The sequence below is a fragment of the Adiantum capillus-veneris genome, chromosome 11 (assembly GCF_014529385.1).
Source record: "Adiantum capillus-veneris isolate H3 chromosome 11, ASM1452938v2, whole genome shotgun sequence".
NCBI classification, from domain to species: Eukaryota; Viridiplantae; Streptophyta; class Polypodiopsida; order Polypodiales; family Pteridaceae; genus Adiantum; species Adiantum capillus-veneris.
The window spans coordinates 97,523,687-97,540,170 of record NC_140941.1 but is presented as its reverse complement, the minus strand read 5'-3'; the positions used below and the strand labels follow the sequence as shown (position 1 = coordinate 97,540,170).

The 16,484-nt window shown below is 43.6% G+C and overlaps 1 protein-coding gene across 1 annotated transcript in view; it reads left to right on the top strand.

Moving 5' to 3' along the window:
• Window positions 1-769: 769 nt before the first annotated feature.
• The window catches only part of PRMT10 (protein arginine methyltransferase 10), a 59,021-nt gene continuing 43,306 nt past the window's right edge, over window positions 770-16,484 (top strand). Inside the window, exon 1 of the mRNA XM_086523424.1 lies at window positions 770-1,013. Coding sequence (XP_086379550.1) covers window positions 831-1,013 — 183 coding nt within the window. The 5' untranslated portion in view covers window positions 770-830. The remainder of the gene's footprint in view (window positions 1,014-16,484) is intronic.

Here is a 16,484-nt window from a genome sequence, read left to right as displayed (position 1 = left end):
TATATGGCAAACATTCTTCTGCGTCGACGAATCCTGCCTTCAAGGGAGCAGAACACGTTAAATCAATCCGATTTAAAAGACAACATTCGCTCAAGTGTGCAACTTCAAAAGAAGAACAGAAATGCGTTATATCACCCAAACATCAAAACACAACGTTTCGCCCAAGAGCGCAATGATAGTATGCGTGCAATCCCCGTAGGCCAATGTCATGAAAGGTGTGCATAATGGAGAGTCAAAGGTGGTTCAGACAGAGGTCAAAACGAACACGCCTCGTGTGTTGTAGGCTCTCAGTCTGTAACATGCAGACTTAGGTACAAGCAACACACTACAATAACAAAGACTCAAAGGTCTCGATCTTATGGGAGGAAAGACCAGATCCGGAACTGACTAGAGTAGGGCACTACCCCCCCCCTTAAGGAGTCCTCTAAAGAAACCCTAAAAGGAGGTCTTATCTTTTCCCTCCAAATGATAAGGTCATGTATACCCGACACGTGGCCAATCCCTAGCTTTAGCTCCACTAGGCTACCAATCTCTATTGGTTGGCACATGCCCTACCACTCTTATCATGTCACACAATGGTTCTTGATAAAAACCCAATGAGCAAAAATAAGTTAAAACCATGTTAGTCCCCAAAAAGAGAAGGCATCTCTATAGCCTTAGCCTTTGCCCAAAGGTTTGAAATTTTGAAGGGCCCGTCAAAAGTCAAGAGTGTCACACCACTTCGAGTTGACGTTAAAACTCCCCCCCCCCCCCCCCCTTCTCTCTCTTCTTCTCTTCTTCTCTCCAGCTCGCATTTAGGGCAAAAAGCGGACGTCATTGAATTTGAAGGTATGAGCAGAGGAGCTGGTGGAGCTTCCATGGCCGGCCCCGTTGTTGACAAAGGAGCAGATTTTGCTAACTACTTCTGCACTTATGCCTTCCTTTACCATCAGAAGGAGATGCTCTCTGACTCCGTCCGCATGGACGCCTATCATGCCTCCATTTTCAAGAACACCAAGCACTTTAAAAACAAGGTATGTTGTTTTTCCCACACCTATTCAAGAGTGCACAGACCAAAATATTCTTGGTATTTTCCTCGCCAGGATGATAGTAAAGAAATGTTTCCATCTTCTAGAATATTGTTGCAATGTCATAAGCTATTGCTGCTGAAGGTAGAAGGGAAATGCTTGCAGCTTGTATAATATTGTGGTAATTTAGGAATGTAGAAGATAGTGATAGAAGTAGGGAGTTGCTTCATTTTGTTAATTTGCTCGTGTATCAAAGCGTTAAACACTAATTTTGATGAGCATTGCAATTATATTGCTAAAGTAGCTGTTAAGGATAGTCAAAGACGAAAACAACACATAGTGGCTTTGATGTGTGGAGTGTTATAGAATCTTCTTAATGATAGGATATCTTCAAGGCACAAAATTCTCACTACAGGCTACACATTGCTAATGTGGAAAACAATGATGCTTTTTTATGTAAGGATCATTGAGCTTCTCCGAAAATGGACATATACTCATTTGAATGAGCATTGCAAGTGCATTGCTAAAGTAGGCTGACACTTCAAACCAAAAGACTTACAAAAGTCTTGATGTTTCATGATAACCTCTTGCATCAAAAGATCACAATCATTGTAAGTCTGAGAGTTTACTTCACCTAACAAGCACTCTAAATGGAACTTTTTGCACGTAACAACAAAGCTATTAGAGCACTTATCTACGTAAGAGATTACAAAATTACGGTGAAATTTTCTAAGAGCACCACGATCAGAAGAAGATAAGCTACTTCTTCTCGAAGAAACGTTTCTAGAGCAAGATGCTAATTTCAAAGAAACTTTCTTAAGGATTACAAATTTTTAATGGGTAAAAACACCTTGAACTCCTAAAGACTCCTCAAACTTTTACTACGAAAATAGAAATTCCTTTCTCTATGGCTTTGAGAAGACAAGAGTCATTCGAGGAAGGGAGCTTATATTTAGTACCTCTTGAGAGAAGGTCTTTTAAGGAATTCGAAGGAAGAATAGAACAATCAGCAGTAACCACATGACCCAAAGCTCCATTTACGTAAGAAGAAAAGGTAGTTTTACTACAAGGGCAATCAATACTCCAGATTGCTAGCCTTTTTTGCTTTTTGAGATTACATCCATTGTCACTATAGTTAAAAGATTTTTGTCCTAAAGTTTTCACATATTTGAAAGCTACTATGGGATCGTTCCATACCTTTTTCACACAAGGAGGGAGAGCATCCAAAGCTTCTTGAGATCTCAAAGTTCACTCGCGCTACGTGGATATGTTCTTCCACAGTCTAGCATGGTCGAGTAGCTTAGGATTGAGCCTGACACCTTTATGAACCTCTACCAGGACGTGCATGTCCAAGTTGGTCACACTTGCATACCCTCTCTTGCACAAGACAACATTTCATCATGCAGGCATTTTACCGCGTGAACCACCTCCTATAGGTCGTTTATTAATAAGTGATTTTTCATTCACCCTTGTTGAAATTTAGATAGGGCAAATGGCTGAAGGAATTATAAAAGAAACCCATTGGGTGCTTAGTAGAAGCAGTAGAGACAGGGACACAAGGAGGCATGCACCCAGCAGTCAGGCAGCACCTCAGGAACCCTAGCGTTTTCTCAGGATAAGATCAACGTTTTCAGCCAGCATTGCTAGCATTTCAGATCAGACCAGCGTTTTCTGATTCAGCCTTAGTTTAATTCAGTGTTTTGAGATTTTAGATCAGATTAGATTAGATCAGATCAGATCAACGTTTTCAGATTTCAGATTAGATCAGCGTTTTCAGATTTCGGATCATATCAACGTTCTCAAATTCAGATCAGATCAGCGTTTTCAGATTTCAGATCAGATCAGCGTTTTCAAATTTCAGCCTTCACATCGTCGTTGTCGTTGACACCATTGTCATCAAGTACCACAACGTCAGTACCCATTAGCATCAACATCTCAACATTCAGTCATTGTATGAGCATTTGTGCAAGAGTAAAGAAAGTACTTGCTTTGGCAACACCCTTGAGGGTTGGGACCCGACATCCGTGTGTCGTCTCTTCTCTCTCTCTCTCTCGCGTCTCTCTCTTTCTTTCAGTTCAGTTCAGTTCTTTCAAGTGAAGTAAAGTATCCCTTGTGTTTGTGCGGAGTACTAGATGCGAGCTAAATCCATAAACACTTCCGTTGCACCTGACATTGGTATCAGAGCTCTGTGCGTGCTAAATTCATAAACACTTCCGTTGCACCTGACATTGGTATCAAAGCTCTGTGCGTGCTTCGGCTTTGCAAACTCAAGGGAAGAACCCTAAGCAGAACCAAGAATATCAAGAATCCAAGCAGAACCAAGAACCCAAAGAACCACTCCCAGTTTTTTTCATGGAAGAATCTTCGAGTCCCGACCATGGACTTATTAGCTCCCATCTTCATTGCCATGTCTTTGAAGGAAGATCGACATCGGATACACGAGAACCTGGGTCTTGAGTACCAAGATCTACTTGCCTCTTGTGCGGATATGGAAGGAGTTGGAGACAGGATCCCTAACCTCTTCTACATTTGCATTTGCATGTAGCGTCCATCCACTTCCGTCGACATAAAACCCTTGGAATTAACTCCGAGCACCCTTACCTTTCAGCTTCACGCACATGTTTTCATGACAAGACTATTCGAGTGGTCGTACTTGCTTGCAAGGCAAAGTCAACAAGAAGGCTGGTATTCTGCGACAGTAGTAAGGCTACCTAACAACTTTGATGGTAGGTGTTTACATTGCACCATATCTACATCCACAATATCCACCCGTTTGGAGGAATCTTCATTGGTTATGCATCCACATGCATCAGAAGCAGTCACCATTAGAAGTATAGATAGAAGTTCGGTAGTTGTGCCTCACCTCTAACAGGGGATGTGTAGACGGCTGGATAGTCACTGTGGGAACGTTTTCTTAGAAGATGGGCAGCGAATTACTTAGTAATTACTATAGTAATTACTACAGTAAACCCGAAGTGTATAATAGGGTCCATTACATTGTAATCGGATTGGTAGTTATTATCATTTGGGTTAGCGCCTTGGCTATAATTGTACTTGAGAATCATTGGCAGTATTGTCGGCTGTACTCTCTCTGTAATCATATTCGCTGTAATCTTGATCTGTAATCCCAATCATGGCATATATTTCAGTTATACTTACTTCTCGTCCAGTCTTTTGAATCAGAATCCGACTCTCAACCTTATTTCCAGTACATAAGTCTGATTCTTATTTCAATATCCACATTTCAGTCTAGTCTCTGATTCTTGTCCATTCTGCTGTCTGAAATCTTTCCACACTAGTAGCTGAAATCTTCCAACACTGGAATTAGTTGTCTCAAGAGATTAGCTCCAATTCCATTTTGGCGATCACGGTGGCTCGAGCTGAAGCTCGTTGACTGAAAGACTCTTCTCCCAGTTTGAAGTTTTCAGCAATGGCACCAAAATCCAATCGTGGCCGGAAATCTACCATTCATGTGGACCCGATTCGTGAGGAGTCAGGAAGAGAGTCTGACCCTAAGCAAGAGAAAATGACTGACACTGAGACTTAGGAGGAGCATAGTCAGGCTGATGTGGCGCAGGACTCACAGCACTCCAGTCATTCTCGATGCCGACAGGGAGAATGGGAAGCACGGAAGGCAAAGAGTTTCAAGAATTCTCAGTCTCGCCAGAGAGATGAGGATACCAAGGGCAGTAAGGGAAGTCACCGTACTTCTAGCAGACAAAATAGAGAAGACACTGACACTGAGACAGAGACAGAGATTGATTGGGATGGTGACATTGACAATTGCAAGAAGGTTCCCAAGCGTCATTCTGAATCCAAGAAGAGAAGTGGCAGGATCAGTAGTAATCGAAATGATTATACAGCTTCACTGAAGATTTCCTTTCCAATATTCAAAGGTGGGAAAAAGGATGATCCAGATGTTCACATACAAGCTTTCGAGCAGTATGCTGAACTAAAAAACATTGATGAAGATGATTGGGGGGAATATTTTCCACAAATCTTGAAGGAGGCAGCGAGGAAATGGTATTATCATTACCTTGCATGCCAGCTAAGATCATATAACAAATTGCTTAAGGCCTTCAGGTTGGAATATTCCGACAATAGAGGGGACGAAGATATTCTCTGTGAATTAGATAAGATCAAACAGAGAAATTTGTCAGTCAGCTATGTGGAAAAGATAAAAGAGCTAACCTGGCAGTTGCAAGAACCGCCCTCTGAGAAGAGATTGAGGACATGGTTCCTGAAGGGGTTCAGAAGCAAGAAGCTTAGGGAACAAGAAGTACCAGCCCCTACAAAAAAATTCAATGATCTGGTCCAAAGGGCATTAAAGCTGGAACAGCAGGCTAAGAAGGAAAAGAGCCACAAGAAGCAAAGGACCAGTAGCAGTAGCTCTGCTACTGAAACTTCTGATTCCAGTGAAATGTCCAGTAGCTCCGAGAGCAGCTTCAATGAACGAGCAAAGGAGAAATCAAAGAAGGGATCATGGACCAAGAAAATTGAAGAGATGGCGAGGCAAATTGCAGAAATTAGCCACACAAGACAGCCAGTCCGAAAGATGGAGACTTGGTGTTCAAGATGCAAATCCAAGGACCATATCTCCACTGAATGTCCACAATGTACCTACTGCAAGGGTTTTGGTCACCTATGGAATAATTGTGGCATCAGAATTCACCATTTTAAGAAAGGAAAGGATCTTTCAGTGGTTGCCTACATTGAACCAGTGAAGGTAGAACCAGTCAAAGTAGCTCAAGAGGAGAGACCAGGTACCAATGGTACTGGTCAAGGACGTGGCAGATACCAACCAGGAATGGGCAGAGAAAGAGGAAGAGACAATTTCGAGAACAAGAGCATGAATTGCTATACTTGTGGGAAGTATGGTCATTTTGCAGCCCAATGTCCAGATGCACCTGTAACGACTACTATTGAGGCTAAGGCACCAGAGCCAGTCCCAGTCAGGGTGGTTACCAGAAGCAAGGGAGTAGTCATTGAAGAAATCCCAGACATTTCAAAAGTACCAGTCAATCCTAACAGGCAGCAAGTGGGCTCAACAAAGGGAAGTTTGGAAGGCCAAAGGTAAAGAAAAGGTGGTAGATGAGTGGCAAGAGCAGCGGGAACTAGCAGCTAAAATCACGGAGGATTTAGCTAAGAAGCTGCCAGAGCAGCCAGAAAGTTCCAAAGCTATAGTCATTCAGAGGATACCAGCCCAATCGACTGATAAAGATCAGTCAGTATCGGCCATGACAGAGACCATGTTGGCTGTGGTACATGGACTAGCTGATGAAATGGGAGTGGATGGAAAGAGTGGAAGCACTGCAAAAGAAGAATGGCAGTGTGAAGATACTAGTTCTTCAAGCTCTGACAATCAGTCTGACCAAGAGAGAGAAGAAATTCATGTGAAAATTTGTGATAGAATCCAAAAGCTGATTGTAGAGCTGGAGGATATAAGACAGACCTTGCCTTAGGTGGCCAACTTTATCAGACAGCGCTGGAAGACTGAGGTAGAGGCCAGAACAGTGGACCTGATGGTTGTCCGGGATGATGAAGTTCCACTTATTTAGGTAGACTTCAAGGTCAGGAAGCAGTGGGAACCTCTCTGAAGCGTTATCTTGGATGGAGGGACAGGAGTCAACATAATGGGAGCCCATCTTCAGCAAAGAATGGGTATCACTAATATGAAACCAGCACCGTTCAAAGTAAGAATGGCAGATCATAGAGTCGTACAGGCGACGGGTATGATTGAAAACATGCAGATAAGAGTTGGGAGGGAGAAATTCAAAACCAGTTTCCTAGTCCTAGATGTGCAGGGAGCATATGGAATGCTACTAGGGCGCCCATGGTTGAGAACAACAGATGCTGTTCATGACTATGCAAACCAAACTTTAACCATAGAAGGGGCCAGTGGCAGAATCCAAATCCAGACCAACAATACCAGGAGCTAGAAAAAGGAACTAAGGCCAAAGGAGTTGTGTCAGAAGTAACAGAGCCAAGAAAATCGAGCGAACGCTAGCCGCTATGAACATATTCCCTTTGGCAGAAATCGACTTGAATGCAGTCTTGCTGAACAAAGAGCAGGCTGACAAGCAGAAGAGACAATTCCGTGATCAGTTTACCGAAGTCAATGCAGGGGAAAGAACAGTTCAGCTAACTGGAAGGATAGAGGAACCAGCTGATACTGGTATAGTAGAGGAACCAGTATGTTCTGAAGAGTACCCACTGGATCAGAATAATGATTCAGAAATGAATGGACCATCTTGGGACTACGCTGAAGAATCGACCAAACGAAAAGGAGGCGGACCAAATTGGCTGCTTCCAGACGATCAGGAAGTAGAAGAGTGGAACCTGGGATCAGAGGAAAATCCGAGAATGATCAAGGTTAACAAGCACCTCAACTCGGCAATGAAAGAAAAGGCATGGAAAATGTTCCAGAACTATAAAGATGTGTTTGCCTGGAAACATACAGATATGAAGGGAGTAGATCCTGAAGTCTGTCAGCATCGAATACCACTGAAACCGGATGCTAGGCCAGTAAGATTGCAAAGATACCGGATGAACCCCAACTATGCAAAGAAGGTCAAGGAGGAGATTGATAATCTTCTAAAGGCTGGGTTCATTACGCAAGTGGCAAGCAGTGATTGGCTATTTCCTATAGTTGTCGTTCCCAAAAAGAACAGGAAATTGAGAGTTTGTGTCGACTATAGGAAACTAAATGCCCAGACTATTAAGGATCCATTTCCCTTACCTTTTACTGATATGTTGCTTGATGAGATCGCAGGATATGAGATGTATAGCTTCATGGATGGTTATAGCGGCTATAACCAGTTACAGATCGCTCATGAAGATAGAGCCAAGACCACTTTCATCACTGAGTGGGGAGGTTTCATGTATCTGGTGATGCCTTTTGGCCTGTGCAATGCACCAGCTACTTTTAAGCAGTGTATGATGGAGATGTTTAATGAATTTCTTCATTGGTTCCTCGCCATTTTCATGGATGACTTCATTGTCTATTCAGATGAGGAACATCACCTTCTATTCCTAGAGATGGTTTTTAAACGCTGTCAGGAGAAGAGGATTTGTTTGAATCCATTCAAATCTGTTTTTCTAGTATGGAAGGGACAGCTACTGGGACATGTGGTTTCCCGCAATGAAATGGAGATGGCCAATGACAAAATACAGTGTGTCCAGCAAGCTAAAGCACCCAGAACTGCTTCAGAGTTGAGTTCTTTCTTGGGTTATGTGAATTTCTATAGAAGATTTATACACAAGTTTGCTTCTCAAGCAGTACCACTATATGAGCTTACAAAGAAGACCAGTAAGTTCAACTGGACTGTTGAGTGTGAGGAGAGTTTCCAGAATTTGAAAAAAGCCATTACCAGTAGACCAGTCCTTAGGCAGCCGAATTGGGATATTATTTTCCACGTACATGTAGATGCTTCAGGATTGGCAATGGGGGCAATATTAGCTCAGCCAGATGGCAGAACAGACTATCCGGTTTATTTTGCAAGTCGCAGATTCAGTCAGGCTGAACAAGGCTATACTACTACTGAGAGAAGCCCTCGGAATGGTTTTTAGCGCCACGAAGTTCAGGCGTTACCTGTTGAGAAAGTTATTCCATTTTTATGTAGACCATCAAGCTCTTCTGTTTTTGATTAACAAAGTCATTATTCAAGGCAGGCTGATAAGATAGATGATGTTCCTTATGGAATTTGAATTCAGAATTTTCCATAAGCCGGGCCGAAACCATTGTGGAGCTGATTTTCTTTCAAGAAGTACGGAAGGATATTCAGAATCACCCTTGAGAGATGAGCCAGTGGATGCTGATTTATTTCAGTTAGAGGCAGAAGAATCAGTGGATCCTGAATGGTATGATATTTATCAATTTCTTTCCCAAGGTGCCTTTCCAGAGGATTGGAAGCAGAATCAAAAGAAAGCTCTGATCATAAAAAGCTTGAAATTTACTATCATAGGAGGATTACTTTATCGACTGGGTGTGGATGGTATACTTCGACGATGTGTTCCTATGGAAGGAAGAATGCAAGTGATTTCAGAAGAGCATAATGGTGAGTCTGGTGGACACTTTCCCAACGAAGTAACCTACAAAAAGATTTTGCAAGCGTGGTAAACAGTGATTGCTGATGTCAGAAGTTTTTGTAAAACTTGTGACATATGTCAAAGAATGGGTCGACCAACAAGTGCAGATATGACTCCCTTGATGCCAATACAACCACTGGGAGTATTCATGAAATGGGGACTGGATTTTATGGGACCTTTTAAGAAGGTGACTCCCAGGAAGAACAAGTACATAGTAATGGCTACTTGTTTTGTTACCAAGTGGGTTGAAGCTAAGGCTCTTCCTGACTACGCAGCCAAGTCAACTGCAAGGTTTCTGTTTGAGAATATTGTCTGCCGATATGGATGTCCAGTAGAGATTGTGACCGATCAAGGAACACATTTTATCAATGACATTATGGAAACCCTATTGGATATGCTTTCAATCAAGCATCGGAAATCTACTCCTTACTATCCCAGATGCAATGGACAAGCTGAAAGTAGCAATAAGACAATAAAGACTATTCTCACAAAAGTGGTGCAAAAGAAACCAGATCAGTGGGATTTGAAACTTCAGACTGCTCTATGGGCTTGTAGGACAACTTATAAGGTAACTACTGGAATGACACCATTCAGAATGGTGTATGGTACTGAAGCTGTGGTTCCTATGGAGTTTGTAATCCCCAGTCTGAGAATGGCTGTGAAGTATGGATTAGACTTCAACCATTATCTTAAGAAGAGGCTGGATGAACTGATGCAATTAGATGAACTCAGGCAAAGGGCTATATTGAAACAAGAAATTGTTCAACAACGAAGGAAGCACTGGCATGATCGCCGAATTAAAGTTCGAAAATTCCAGAAAGGAGACTTAGTGCTTCTATATCTGTTTAGACTGGGTCCAAAGAAGCCGAACTTGAAAATTGCCTGGGCAGGACCTTTTGAGGTAGACTGGGTCTTCTCCAATGGTACAGTCAGACTCAAAGATTTATCGAGATTGATGTTGCTAGAGTAGATAATGAAGCAAAGATCAAGCTTTATTATTCAGAGACCAGAGAAACTGAGCCGGAACAAGGTACTAAGGAACTGGAGGTTGCTGATCAAGAGATATCGGAATCAGACATTTTTGGACCTTTTCATGTGCAACCAGTTCCAGGTTCAGAACCAGTACCAGAAGGACCAGATCAGGCTGACCTTAGAATCAGTACCGGTATGGTCGAGCCAGACTGGAAATCAGTCTAGTACCAGTATGGATACACTTTCCAATTTTTAAGCACTCAACGGTCAAATGGCACGCCAGTGCTAATCATTTCAAGGATGGGTCGCAGTCTTGTCCAATGCATGTCTGCTACGACAGCAACGACGCACAAAAGTCTAGGAGCGGCGAGTGGTGGAGCTTTTATGGGGCGAACAGGTATAATAGTCAGGCGAGTTAGCATTTTTCCTCATAAATCCCCTGCGCGACGCTTCCCTCCTGTTAACCATTCGCCATCGCCAAGCTGCGAGGTTTCTTCGTTGCAGCCGCAAACTTCGATCTCTGACGAGACAGTTGATTGTTAGATAGTCTTGCCAGCGACACTAGGAAACGGCTTCGACACGACAAGTAAGTCATCTTCTCCTTCGCCTGTTTCATCGTCATTGACCTCACAGTGTATGGGTAGAAGGAAACGCTCAGAGAAGATGCAAGAGTCTCTTGAGGAAACCCAGGCCATAGTTGTTGAGGCAAAGGCAAGCCTTCCTGTTATCCCGTACAGTAAAATCCAGCGTTATGTATTTACTGATCAAGCGATGACTCTGCTACAACTCTGGGATCTTCGAGTTGTGTTGCAAGCTACAAGGATTGCTTTTGATGCAGACATCATCAAGCAAGTTCTTGGTTCCTTCGATGCTGAAGATGGCAATGCCATGGTAAATGGAAGGAAGGTGTCAGTAACAGCAGAAGCCATAGCATTTGCATTCCGAATGCCCAATGAGCCCAAACCTTCTGTGGCAACTGCGCAACAGATAAGTATAGCTCTGAAGGAGGATGAAACGGCTAGACGAAAGCGCAAGGCAAGTGCTCAAGGAGTTCCAGTAGCAGGACTGGAAGCCTCCACTGTTTACAGGTTTGTAGCCGAAGCAGTAAGTCTCAAAAACAACCCAACGTATGTATTTGAAAAACTGTTTGCTATGCTATTGGCCAAGATTTTGGATCCACAGGTTCCTATTAATCTTTGCCAAATTCTCTCGCACAATGTACTCCGGCAAACTGCCAAACTAAAATCTCAAACTGTTTTCAAAGCTTGGTATGTTGGCAATTCCTGTATTGGGCTAATGCAGCAGATGCTGATGAGTAGGTAAAGAAGGCTTGGAGTGAGAAGCCAATTTCTGAACCAAAGAACATTGAACTGTCCTCAGACGACGAGGAAACAGACAGTCAAACCATTTCAACCGACGTGAAAAGGAAAGCAACTGCAGAACAGGCTGGCAGTTCAAAGAAGCCAAAAATTACACTGACAAAAAGCAGTGAATTTTTGAAGCAGATAGAAAGCCAGGTCAAGGCAGTAACCACTGAGAAAGCTGTAGTAAGTCAGACTGAGCAGCAATCTGCTCAGCAGACTGTGCCTGACCAGTTAGTTGTAAAAAATTTAGTTGTTACTGGGTCTAGGAAAGATCATGGCAAGCCAGCCATTGTTGAGAAGATAGCATACCAGTCAGGGGACAAAGGCAAGAGTCAACTGGACAATGGGAAAGGTCCAGCGTTCTCGACTTTGCCTGGTGGAGTTCCTACAGATACTGGAAACCTTCTGCAACCTGTAAAACAGGATAAGTTGCAGCAAGTGCAGACTCAGCAATTGAAAGGGCATCTTCTGCTCAGCAAAGCTGATTATGCAACTCTACCCTACGTGGCTCCAGTGGCAATATATGAGCCTATTGATTCTGATCCAACCACAGTCAAAGACAGATGTTCAATCCTTATACAGTCTTCTTGGAATACCATTGTCAGTTGTCAGTTGTATGGGACAACTGATGGAGGCTGCTGGATCAAAAGAGGAAGTCAAAAAGCTCAAAGCTGACTTGACAGAAACACAACATCAGTTTGAAAAGCTCCAGAAAGCCCAGGAAGAGCAAAACATACAACACAGGGTACTGGAAACTCACTCAGAAAGGACTAATGAGTTGTTGAACAAAAAGCTAGCTAAGGTTGAATCTGAAATAATGCTCATCAAGAATCAATGGAATGAAGCACTGAGTGCTGCGGAGCGGGCTGAAACAATGCTCAAGATGAAGCGGGCGGAATTCAGAAAATTGCTACTGCACCATACAGCTCTAAAGGCTTCTCTGACTGAAAGATACATTTATAACAGCTTATCTGAAATTTTTAATCCATCAGGCAATGTTGTTTTCAATTTAGAAAATTTAAAGTCCTTGATGTATGCAGAGCGATTTTGCAGGACAAGGTGATTGAGTACAATAATGCTCTGATGAACCAAGCTATAATGGATTATATTGAGCAACAGACTTCTCCGGATGAGGACGAAGAAGACGAAGAAGATGAAGCTGATCAGGAGGAGGATGATCAAGAAGCTGGGCATACATAGGACAATGATGATGCCCCACCACCATCTCCACCTCCAGGACCTGGTACTGGTGGGATAGTGCCAAATGACGGAGGCCAGTCACAGCCAGACCAGAATGAGGGCTAGCAGGAAGGACAGGACAAAGAGCACCAATCAGGTAATCAGCAGACTGAAGAGCAGCAACCCAGTCACACTGGGAATTAGCCAACTGATCAGTCCCATCTGAGCAGAGATGCTAAAGGGAAAATGAAAGTACAGGATGAGGGACCAGTTGCTGATCATCAGCATTCACTGCAGCTCATTACCCTGAATAGGCAATTGAGACATCAACATGCCTCCATCACCAAACAGTATCTAGAGGATGATGATCTCTTGACTGACTTAGAAAGATTTCAAAAGCTATATGTGGGAGCCAGGGAAATGGTAGAACATTGGAAATCAGCAGCTTTCCATGATAAAGAAGCTTGCCGACTACCTGCGCATCCCAGTACAGTCCCGTTGGTGCTGGAACGAGTTCCTGAATGGATACTCAATGATGATGAGAGAGTGACAAACCCGCACTGGCAAAGGCAGTCTACTGCAGATTGTCGTTCCTTAGCCCTGGAATTGGAACTTCTGCTGGGTAACAAACCAACTTACCGCTGTATGAAGGATGTTAGGGTACAACTCAAGGAAGTTTTGGTGCAAATGCAAACTGCCAGAGGTGTTTTGGATCAGAGAGTCAAAGCCATTCTTGAGGACCAGATAGCCACTAGCAGAGGACCTCGGACGCGAATGTCAGTCGGAGCACAAGCAATTGCTCTCCGAACACTGTTCCAGCTAGTGAGAATCACTAGAAAGATGATGCAGCAGGAGAACTAGGCTGTTCTCAATTTCTTAGAATTTGTGTCTGATTCTCCAGTTCTCTTGTATGCTGTTCCAGCAAGAGAAACCGAGCTGCCAAGATTCTTTCCAGCGCTGTATCCTCAACATCAAGAACCAGTTGATCGTCTCACATACTTCAAAATTACTGATGAGCTTCAGGATTGGTATGAGTGATCAACTGTGGAATGGAAGACTTGGCAGACGTTGTTCAATGATGCTCTCCAAATCAATGACATTCAGACACTAAAAGAGGAGATGCAAAGGATTCAGCTGTGTATGGGTCAGTGGAAGATTCAAGTCAGAGGACTGGCCAGGATTACTAATCAGTTGCTACAACTTATGGTCGAATCTTCCAAATTGCCTGAAAAAGACATTGCAGCAAAGCCGGGTCTAGCACCATAGTACAGGGAGATGGCTGAGATTCTTTTCGAAGCTCGAGTCAAAACTAATCAGCCTCTTCCAGAAGGATGGATCCATACTGCTTCGCATTGTCATAAGCTGGTCAAAACCAGACTGAGCAAGGGCAGGTGTACACTCTATGATCCTGACACCAAAACCTATCATTCTCTCACGCCTTATGAAGTAGAGATGACCACCGACTGGCAGGATCAGCTTGAGCAGGAGGCCATTTACCGACTGATTCAAAAGGAGAATGCTGGTACTGGGACTTCTCAGCCACCGTCCAGGTCAAAGGGCAAAGGCAAACGGAAGACGATCCAATGGAAGGATACTGGGTAGTTCCATCTCAGAATTCAGTGGCGACTTTTCTTCTCAGTAGGCAGGGCGAGATGACAGCTTCACCTTGGGCTTTTCTGTTGCCTCTCGCGATCCTTGGCCTTTTCAGCTGCCTCTCTCAATCTTCGTATGGCCATTCTATCATTGGTCAAGTCCAATCCTTGGTCCTTCTTGAACTCCTACTCGTAATCTTTGAATGGTCATTTTGTCACCAGGAGGTGTATTTTTCCTGTTGCCTTCCGTAAATAAGTATTAGATATATTTATTTTATTTTTACTTGTTTGTTCCAAAACCCTTGAAAAGGTGCAAGTGGACATTGCATGGCCAGTGTGAAACGGCTGCAGCCAAATGGGTTTCTCACATCGGGGATTTAGGTCGGTCAGACAGGGACTGCCCGGGCCAGTTAGCACTGAATTCTGATGAGTATGGAAGCTCGTGTGTGCCAAATTGGAATTTGGGCCAATCGTCAAGTCACTGCAACTTTATAAGTTGAAAGGGGCCAGTAAATTAACCCACATTGTAGATGTTGGTCAAATGGTAGTCTTCAATGATGGTCAGGAGACTGATAGGGACGCCACGGAAGCATCTCCTAAAATTTAGGGAACTGCTATTTTTGACCGGAAAATGTGTTCGCGTCATTAGCTCTGGAATGACAAGGGGAACATTTTATTGCTCTGCTACCAAGTCAACTGACGCACCAGTTGAGATATTTTTAGCAGGGAAAGCCCAAACTCGGAAACTGGGCGACGTGTCAGCCTATGAGCGATTTTGCCACTCTGGGAGGCAAAAACAAGCTGCATATCAACAAAGGGGGCGCCATTTTCAGCCTCAGGTGGATTGTAGCAGGTACAGAAGCTATGGAATGCTTACCTTGCCCTCTATGCACAGTATGGTGACGGGAGTGATGCCCCGCACGCTACATACTGCTCTCTTTCTCCCCTACGTACCGTATGTTATGCCCCACTAGTGGGCTTCTCATTTGACCTATGTACAGTTCTGGGTTTTATGCGCGTTTGCCAAGGCAAGAGCCTTCTGAACAGGAACCGGATTAGCTAATTGCTAATCCCCCACAGGTACGCACAGTTCCATCACGAAAGATTGCGAGTTTGGAGAGTTTTCTCGCGTGAAAGCTCGTCCAATTCACAGGGGAACTGTCCCATTGCGTGCGGGAGCCCTTGGGACACGCGTAGGCGTGTTCGCTCCGCTAAAAACGATCCGAAACAGGGAATTACAGCCTGCTGTGTTTTTCTGCAGGTTTAGGGTTTCGCACCTAAACTGCAAGGGAACATCGGGGGAGCCTCGTGAGAGCCTTGGGATGCGTGTACAGGCTTTTGGGCTCCCGGCAGTGAAAAACAGAGAATTACAGCCCGCTGAATTTCTGTGACAGCTCACCAGAAAGCTTCGAGATATCGAGGGAATCCGTCCTAGACAGGTGTTTTTGACCTACAGGGGTTTTTGTGCCGTTATGCTATCGAAATCCGGTCGAAAACCTGCGTTTTCAGCCCTCACCAGGTTTGGACAGCTTTGTGAAAGCTTGTGCTACGTGGTCGGATCGTCTACCTTAATTTGAATAAAGAAATACCGAAAGGGGCGCCAGTCTTTGAGGCCTACAGGGTGTCGGTCTCGTGTGCGCAGTGACATTCTAGTCGCTGGACTCAACTGTGTTCTCTTCCCTTTTCAGTGCTCTGTGTAAAGTTAACAGGTAATTGAAATAGTACCGCCCTCTACGTTGTATAGGCCGGTTATACATTCTATCAGTGGTCAAGCTGACATCCCAACATCAGAACCAGATGATGGATTTTTCAGTCTCACATTAGAATCAGACAAGGGAATTTTTCAGAAATTTTGGAATCTTGCCAAAATTCAAGAAAGAAGGGAAGGATGTAGACGGTTGGATAGTCACTATGTGGGAACGTCTTCTTAGAAGATGGGCAGCGAATTACTTAGTAATTACTATAGTAATTACTACAGTAAACCCGAAGTGTATAAATAGGGCCCATTACATTGTAATCGGGTTGGCAGTTTTTATCATTTGGGTTAGCGCCTTGGCTATAATTGTACTTGAGAATCATTGGCAGTATTGTCGGCTGTACTTTCTCTCTGTAATCATATTCGTTGTAATCTTGATCTATAATCCCAATCATGGCATATATTTCAGTTATACTTACTTCTCGTCCAGTCTTCTGAATCTGAATCTGACTCTAAACCTTATTTCCAGTACATAAGTCAGATTCTTATTTCAGTATCCACATTTCAGTTTAGTCTCTGATTCTTG